General features: G+C 38.1%; 1 protein-coding gene across 19 annotated transcripts; it reads right to left on the bottom strand.

Annotated features, from left to right (window-relative positions):
* Window positions 1-2,923: 2,923 nt before the first annotated feature.
* LOC110879047 (ubiquitin-like-specific protease ESD4) lies at window positions 2,924-6,910 on the bottom strand. Of its 19 annotated transcripts, XM_022127451.2 has the most exons (11): window positions 6,674-6,906; window positions 5,815-5,919; window positions 5,528-5,660; window positions 5,151-5,305; window positions 4,493-5,017; window positions 4,227-4,274; window positions 3,815-3,916; window positions 3,625-3,732; window positions 3,480-3,549; window positions 3,262-3,360; window positions 2,924-3,115 (listed from the first exon to the last, which is right to left on the bottom strand). In XM_022127451.2, exons 6-11 carry the CDS (start codon window positions 4,229-4,231, stop codon window positions 3,017-3,019), a joined length of 483 nt encoding a protein of 160 aa, XP_021983143.1. In that variant the 5' UTR covers window positions 4,232-4,274; window positions 4,493-5,017; window positions 5,151-5,305; window positions 5,528-5,660; window positions 5,815-5,919; window positions 6,674-6,906; the 3' UTR covers window positions 2,924-3,016. The 19 variants fall into 19 exon arrangements, 14 of the variants coding, with proteins under 14 accessions (XP_021983143.1, XP_035833624.1, XP_035833632.1 ...); XR_004867589.1 differs by having other exon boundaries at window positions 2,924-3,360; window positions 3,625-3,712; window positions 6,674-6,905; XM_035977731.1 differs by having other exon boundaries at window positions 3,815-4,274; window positions 6,674-6,908.
* Window positions 6,911-9,100: the final 2,190 nt, after the last annotated feature.

Below are 9,100 nucleotides of genomic sequence, written 5' to 3'. Positions count from 1 at the left end.
CTCCAACTTTTGGCGTTCGTGGGGAGGACAGAACTCGTCCATCATGATCGCTTTCAATTCTTTCCACGTCAGCTCGTATGCAGCGTCGTTCCCGCGCTTGTTCCTTTCTGCGGTCCACCAGTCCAAGGCTCGCGACTGGAAGACACCGGTAGCATTGAGAGTACGGAGGTGATCTGGGCATCCGCTTTGACGAAGGGTGACTTCTACCGAGTCAAACCAATGAAACAGAGCCGTAGGGCCATCTTCACCGGTAAACTCTTTTGGCCCACATGCCTTGAATTGTTTGAAGCTAAAAGTAGCTTTGTTGGAGTCTTTGGGCGTGAGGGTTCGGGATTCCTCAGATGACTTGCTTGCGTTCTCGAACACATCACTGACGGCTTTTGCCACAGACCTTGAGATGATCGCGGCGAGACGTCGATCTCTCTTTTCCTGACGGGTAAGAGGTTGGCGAGGCCTTGATGATGACGACATGGTCTGCAATAGACATCGCCATAGGGCTCAACACAACGAATTCGAATCTCGCACGTCTTAGTTTACTAAAGCTTAGAATCACGTCGCATCTCACGTCACGTAACACATATAAACACATAAGCACATAATCATAGAGGCACATAAGCACAGAAGCAATTAGAGCACATAAGCAATTAAGCAAATAGAGCACTTAATTTCCTAAACACGTACGAAATTTTATCACAGAGGTAGTCAGAAAACAGAAACCTATAACCACAAGTCGAGTGTCGTTCGTTTTGCGTATCGGAAAGCATCACATTGTATCGTCTAACTTAGTCGTATAGCGTAGCATGGCACACTGGTTTCGCTTAGATCACATCAACAGGGATTTGAATCGAGATAGGATAGCAACAAAAGTCACGCAGATCGACAACAAATGGAGTAACCAACAAATCTTAAAATACGTAAACAGGTAAATCATATAAAATCAACGAAGCAATACTCAAGATCGGAAAATGGATTGTCTGCGGCTACTAGACTTTGACTAACCATGGCAATTTAACTATTCACAGTTGACTTGTCGTCACTTTCGACTCTAGGGGACATGTTTCTGCCTCGATTCTTGGGCATTATGCATGCGCATTCTAGGCCATACTTGTGAGTTCAGGTCGTTGGAGTCCGTCAATTGCCTTGGCGAGATAAAATAAAGTCGGAATAACTGCCAAGGTTAGGGTTTCACCCCTAGCTCGGCAATTTCTTCCTTGTTTTAAGAAAATCTAGAGGAAAATTTTCATCAAATTACGGGTTTCAGCCCTAATTTGGTATAATTCTCCCCCGTTTGTTGATAGAAAATTGCACAAAATAATTGGCAAAAATTTGTAATTTAGGCAGGAATTCGTGGGTTTCACTCCTAATCCCGTCCAAATTACAAAATTTGGCTCGGAGTTCGGATGTAATGATAGAATAGAAGGAAACAACATAAAATAAGCACATAAACTTGGTCTCTTGGTTCCTAACTATAGTCTAGGTCTCTAAGACAGCGATCCGGACTAGATCGTGTCTAACCTAATTCCCTATAGTTATGGCTCTGATACCAATCTGTCACACCCCAACCGATGGCGGAATCATCGGGGCGCGGCACTGAGCGAAACAGATTGTTCAGAAGTTTCCACAACAACTATCATACAATTCAGTTATATAACACGTCCCATACCGTGTCCCAAATAATAACAAGTTATCATAGAAATCAACTAAACAATATGGGAACTGTTCCGACAACTCAAATTCTTAATTATTACAGACCGAAAGTAAATATTGTTTTAAGACTTCTAGACGGCTAACTATAGATCTTACTGACTACAGGTGCCAGTACAAGATCTACAGATAATTATGACCCTGGAGCAGGTATATGGACACTGTCCTAAGGTCACTGGCTCCTAGAAGCTTATTATTGCCTCGCTTCCCTAGCACGCTAGTAGCTTAAACACCTGTCACATACGTTAAAATAAAAGTCAATACATATAATGTAAAGGTGAGTACACAAGTTTGATATAGCATATAGAGTTCGAAAAGTTTACGCATAACCAAACACGTACACAAGGGCAAACGATGCATGTAAATTATCAACATGGGACCATCGATACCAATGACTTCAAGTTGACTGTCCGAGACAGTTCGCAATACATGATTACCACCGTAATCCATGCAAGTAATTGTCCTTAGCAACCCCCGTGTGAACGGGTGCTGAGTCCAAACTATAGTACTACGTTGCTAAAGCAGGCAGATAGCACTCCACGTGTAAACATAATAAACAGCATTCATTTAGACAAGTAATACATGCAAGTAGGTTAGCGTTCAAATAGTTTGTGTTGTTTGTGAATTTGATAGATTACGTATGTAACACCCAAAAGTGCTGAAAGCAAAAAGGGATCGAGTATACTCACAGTGGTTGATTGTGGATTGAAGGGAGCACTGAGAATAGGTTAGCCTGAATAGTTCGATAACACAACGATGAGTAACGCGGAAAAAAGTAAACAATGTACTTGGATCAAGTAGGCCATTCGATCGGACAGCAGTTCGATCGAGTGGGCCACTACTAGAAAAAACACCTTTCTTGACATGCATTGCGTGTCATAAAAGGGTCTTTATGACACGCAAATGCGAGTCGTTGATTGAGGAGTCATAAAATTAACATGACATGCATTTGTGTGTCATGTTTTTATGACACACATTTAATGACACATTTAATGACACGCATTCATGACACACATTCATGACACTCATTTTATGACACTTTTTAATGACACACGTTCATGACAAGCATTTATGACACATACGTATGACATTCATTTACGCGTGTCATGTTTTTAATTGTATAAATTTTTTTATAAAATTACTAATTTGCCCCGGATACATGTATAATAACAAAAACAATAAATCTTTTTCATAAAACAAATACACACACATATATATATATATACCAAAACAATCCATTACATAATCATTTGTCAAGTATACTACAAATATTTTAACGTTAACAAAAAAAGAATTGTTTGTCATTACATTATCAACACCTAAAATACGATTTATAACTTAAAAATAGAGTTAACCGCATAAGTCGACCAATCTTCACGATTGCCATCCATATCCGCAGCCGAGTATTCTTCTACTCCTTTCCCAGCGTGAGATAACAATTAAATAAAATAAATCTTAAAAATCAGAATTTAATCCTAATATATGAATTTAAGCATTTGTTTGGATATATAAGTACATATTTCTCTAATATACAGACTTAAATATGCCTAAACTTACATTATCATTGTCAAGTATTTCAACCCCTTCGTAAGCTATCTCCTTCATGAACTTCATCACATAGTAGCCGCATTCAGTACCTCCTGGCTGACGTGGACACTACCACAATTAAAAATATCAAGAAATGTGAAACCATTGCGATTTAAGTTTAAACTAAAGGGTGTCAATATTTACAATATCATTACAACCACAATTTACATAAGGGATTAAGTGCTTACCCTAGCGTTAATCCATATGAGTTTAACCCTTATGTTGGCACCACTTTCTGAAGCATACACGGCCATTGCCCTGTAAAAAATCAAAATTATATCAAAGTATATTCCAACTCTTTTATCATCCATTATGATAATTTGTATTACTTACATATCAATAATTTGCCTCAACTGCTCATCAACACTTCTAGGCCGTAAGGAATCAAGATAATAGCAAGTAGTTGTTTTCAGATTTAGTACTGCCAACACCCAATGGTTTCTTCAAAATCCAAAATTCAATCAAAATAAATTAATTAAGATAATAGGTCTTAACAGATACTTATTTAAAAGTAAAATCAAACCCGGGATTGTAGGGCAATAGGATGATATCATTGCCCGTTCTTTCATACAATCGATCTGCAACCGCTCTACGTGCATCCTCGATGTGTTGCTCAATTTCGTACCTGTTATCAAGAATAACAACAAACTGAGACCATAACCTCGTACGACCCAAACCAAACGACCCCTTTTTTAAACCAACCCGTTTTGACCTCTGGTTGGAACTCATTAAGACCCGAACCTCCTACGACCTGGTTACCACGCCCAACGCTATGAACAAGGTGCATAAAGCCTCTTAAATCATTTCACTCAAAACATTAGATTATTGCTAAAATACATTACTTTTTGCGTCATATTTGACACTAATTAATCATAAGAAATAATAATAGAAAAGTTAACAAAACTTAATATTATAACAAAAGAACAGAAATTTACACCATCAAAAGAGCATTCTCAGCCACTGGCTACTATAGCAGCTATAACCTATAAAAACATAACACAAAATTAGTTAACAACCTATTTTTAATAAAAAGCATCAATGTATTAATAAATGTTTCAAGTCTAATCTTAAATGCCAATGTGCCTAAGCTTTCACAATTCTGAGGAACATTATTGCAGATAACACCACTTATTGAAGCAGAAGTTGAAAAATGACCGATAATTAAAACACAAGACAAATGAAAATAAAGACTGAATTTAACCTGTCTCAATTCTTGTGCCTTATTTTTGTCATGGTCTATGAGATACCTACATGCATATGAACCACAGAAAAATGAAGGTCCAATCATGGCTAGCCACATCACCCCACCACCCGCCCCGCACCAGGCTCCACAGCGACGCCAAAAGGGCAACGCCGACACCAACGCTGGCCCGGAGTGGCTTAGCCAGCGTTGGCTGGGTTCCCCCGCCCAAACAACGCCACCACTCCCTGCGGTCTAATGACAAACAAAGAAAAGCCTGTAAAGAAGCCGTTTCTATATTCTATAATAACTTCAAGGTAAATACAACACACGACGACCCAATACTGTAACCAAGAAAGATAGTGACAAATAACGAAAAAACTATAAAAAGCCACTTTTGTGTTCTAAATAAATCTTTAACTTTGTACCAACATCTAGTTACTTTGGTTTTGTTCTCCTATGCCCTAATTTCACAGGTCCTGTGTAATAATGAACAAATAATAACATATCTGCAACAAAACCATTCCAGGTTTCTTCTTTCACCATCTGCAAAAAAACAGAAGCTATATAACACCACTTCTGAACTAAATTATTTATCAAAGAAGTATATATAACACCATCACAGGTTGATTCACTGGTTATCTAAAAAAATAGTAAACAGAAAGTAGGAGAAGTATACTCTATAACTAACTTGCTAGAAGGTGTTTCAGCAAGCCACTTCACAACTACAGAATATACGTCAGCTGCTTCCCCATTAAGCTTGTAACTTTCATATATATGTTTTGCAAAATTAATTGCCATTTCATGCTGACCTTGCGCTCGCAGTAGCTTATTCTGCCAAAGTTACAAAATGTGTTGGGTTGGGTCAAAATGAGTTACTCTTCAATACAGGGCATGCACTAAAACTTTGAGTAGTCTCAAATAGAATTACAAAAATGATACATCACTACTATAAGAATCTCCTATTTTAATAAAATGTTTTATGTTGGTATAAGCATCAAAATCAGCATAAATGGAAATAACCAGTAATGCTAAAAATTTACACAAGGAAGTTACCATCTCTAGTTGGGAGAAATTTGGATCTGGACTCCCTAATGTGAGGCAGTAAAATGTTCTCGCTCCCATATATAATACCGCAGTGAAGTATAAGCCGTAGCCCTACCAATTGTCGTGGGAAGCAAGTCACAAACTGGTAATAGCAAATAAGATCTGGATAAGTTTTTTTCCTTATTTTATACATAATTTAGCATCACGAGGGATTGTATGGGTGGGTCAGGCCGGGTAGATAAGCCAAAACTTGTAAGTAATTGATGTATGAAATATAGAAAGATCACGAAATTTACCTTTGTTCTTGTTCTATGTCCATTTGCGCCACTTCAAATGTAAGGTTCAACAACATTTGGAAATAAAGAGGACGCACAAATGTCAAACTGTAGACAAAGTTGCTGCTACAAAATATCAACAATATTTGGCCTTTAGATGCCAACATTAGATTTAAAATCTATCAAAACAAAATAATTTCACAGTTAACCCATTGGTGTCCGTTTATTCATATTGAGAAGCCATGTTAAATCAACTTAATGAAAAACAACTTTCTAGTTTGTACATAAGTAAATAACTGTAAAACAAAATAAGTATGTGCATCCTTAATGGAGGCAATTCATCGAACAGTTTGTGGGCATGTAGCTCATTGCTTGTTAACAATCTAAGATCAACACATCGATTTCCACTACATGTAGGGATGAGCTCGGTACCGTCCGGTACTGAACCGGTATCGAAAATCCCCAAAAGTGGGTACCCGTACCGGTACCGAATATAACCGGTTCGGTACCGGTATTTGAGAGTAAAAACCGGTACCAAACCGGTACCGAAAATGCTAAAAGTCAGTACCGAATCGGTACCGAAAAAGTACCCGGTTCGGTAAATTCGGTACCGGGTACCGGGAACGATTTGCTCATCCTTAATTTCCAGCCATACAATACTTCATGGTTAAGTTATAAACATATACTAAATCACAACATAATAATGAATGACTACCAATCGAGTTGATAGAAAAATGCATAAGAAACACAACAAGTTGTTAAAGAATCCTAACTATTATGTCCATGATACTACTCAAGGACAGTCCGAAAATAATCTAATCAATCATTAAACAAAATTTTTTAAAAACACGTAAGAAATATCCAAATTGAGGATACTAACCTGCGCCCAACAAGTGAATTGGACACCAGACCTTAGAGTTTTTCAAATCGAAGGTTTCTTTTGCTAAAATGAGTTTATGGCGACATTGTCTCTAAGTGTGAGAAACTTGAAGTAGAGGGGATATGGATAAGATTAAGTATAACTAAATATAGAAGATGAAATTCATGGAGGGATTTGGGGGCGGGAATGAAAATTTTAGGATCTAATAAAAATTTTTGAATTATATGTTGACTAATAATTTGAATCTGGTTGAAAAAAGGTTATGGATGCTTAAACATACACAAGGGGGAATGAAAATTTTGGGAAAATGAAAAAAAAAAAAAAAACTTTTGATAAAAATATGGAGTCACATGTTTTTTTATAAATATATTTTTTTTTAAGACCGTGGGGTATGGTGGGGTGGGGGTTGGGCTTGGGTTGGGGCATTAGTTGACACGTGGCTTGGGGGCAGACATGGGCTAACCCACATTCAACACGGTATGGTGGGGCGGGGGTTTGGGGCGTGGGTTTGGTGGGCTTCGCTGGGCTGACCCGCTGGGCTATTTGAATATTATTTAAAACAACAAATTTAATTTTTTTAATATTTTTAAATAAAGAAAATTACAAAAAAATGCCTAACTTTTATATTTGTTTTTTATCTCTTCTATCATCGCTAAGATTAGTTGTAACTCTTCACCCTTTAGGTGATCAATGGGTTGGGATAGAAATTTCAAATCATCCTGTTTTTGTTTCTGGGCATCTCTAGCGGCATCTCTAGCTTCTTTGCTATTTCGTATTTCGGCCCTTTGTTGTTGGAATACGTTGAATGTTTCCAACTTGCATGAAATGTCATCCAACTGCTCGCTGTATATTCCCCTACGCGAGCCCGAACTCCCAGCTGAAGGCGATGCCGTACCAGATCTTGATTTTTGAGCACGCCTTCTTGTGGCATTTCTTCCATACTCAGGCAGGTTTGGGCTTGGCGAATCATCCAAAAGGTCCTCAAACTCTTGATCTCGTGCATCAGATTGGGCTTGGGACGAGGCCCTTAACCTTTTGGAAGATGAGTTAGTTTCGCTATCAATGGGGATATTCGCCCACTTTGGATGGAACTTACGAATCTCCCAACAATGCATGAAACGGAAGTCGGTCCCCACATTTGATTTGAATGTGACCACTGCATTTGTCACAATGTCGGCTTCGGTTTCACCACTTTTTGGGTTTTGCTTTGATTTATTTAAAAAACCACTATATTTTGTAAGTTGGGTGCTTATCTCGCTCCACTTCGAAGATAAGCTATCGTTTTCACGATAAGCCTCCCTTCCCATTTCTTCATGGAATACTCTACTAACCGCTTCCCATAGGGCGGTTCGATGTTGAGAATTTCCTATTTTAATAAAAACAAAATTTAATATATTACAAAGTTATATAAAAAATAACCATTAATAAAAACAAAGTTTAAGAATACCTAAGGACGGTTATAAGGAGGTTATAAGGGCATAGAAGAGTGTATGAAAAATAGACGAGGCATTGGACGATTGGGTGGTGGGCTAGGATTATTTTCTTTGAATGTATACGAGTTGTTCGGGTCATAAGGACGGCTATAAGGATGCATTTTTTTGTTTTGTAGAAGGAGAATTGAAGATGATTATAGAAGATGTGGTTGAATGTGGTAAAAAATGGAAGAAAAATGTGAGTTTTATTGTGAAAAATTAAATTTTTTTTAACATAGCCGTTGGCCAACGGCTAGCCCAACGGCTATATTGTTTTGTCCATACACAGCCCGCCATGGCAGCTCGCTTCCCCCGCCCCACGCCCGGCTTGAAACCTAAGCTCCAAGGGCCACGCCCCAACCCAAGCCCACCAGGGGTGGTGCCTTGGGTGTTTTCCCCCAACCCACGCCCCAACCCAAGCCCCATACCCCATAGCCTAATGCCAAACTTTCCTAGCCTCCTAGGGGCAAATGCTAGCCGAGCTATTCAAGCTAGTCTTGTAACGAGCCACCACCCGAGCTTAAACAAGCTTAAATCTAATCCCAAGCATAAAAATAAGATTTTTTAGTAAAAAGTAAATGAGCCCAAGTTTAGGCTTCACTTATCGAGCTCAAGTCAGGCTTGCGAACTTAAACGAGCTCATTATTTATATAATTTTTAAATAATATATTAAATATAAATCTAAATAAAATAGTTATTATTTATAAAATAACATAGCGTATGTATATGGGAAATAGTATTGTTAATGAATGTAGTAGGAAGATATAAGTAATACTATATTGCATAATGGTTCTACTAATATCAAGTGGTAGTTGGGATGGTAATTGAACGGGTTTAGGTAATCCTAAACCCAATTAGTTAAGTTTGTCTTAAGATTTTGGGGGTTAGATTGAAGCGGTGGTTATTCGTCAGCCACCAGCTCATATGTGAGGGGATTCGTCGTCATAATTTTGCT

The sequence above is a fragment of the Helianthus annuus genome, chromosome 9 (assembly GCF_002127325.2).
Source record: "Helianthus annuus cultivar XRQ/B chromosome 9, HanXRQr2.0-SUNRISE, whole genome shotgun sequence".
Lineage (NCBI taxonomy): Eukaryota > Viridiplantae > Streptophyta > Magnoliopsida > Asterales > Asteraceae > Helianthus > Helianthus annuus.
The sequence above is the reverse complement of the archived record's forward strand: the minus strand, read 5'-3'. Positions and strand labels throughout refer to the sequence as shown.

Coding starts and splice junctions, on each gene's coding strand:
- LOC110879047 (XM_035977737.1), bottom strand. CDS start 4,020: ATGAGTTCCAACCAGAGGTCAAAACGGGTTGGTTTAAAAAAGGGGTCG. Junction 3,733..3,814: donor CTATTGCCCTACAATCCCGG/GTTTGATTTTAC, acceptor TGGATTTTGAAG/AAACCATTGGGTGTTGGCAG. Junction 3,361..3,479: donor TCATATGGATTAACGCTAGG/GTAAGCACTTAA, acceptor TAATTGTGGTAG/TGTCCACGTCAGCCAGGAGG.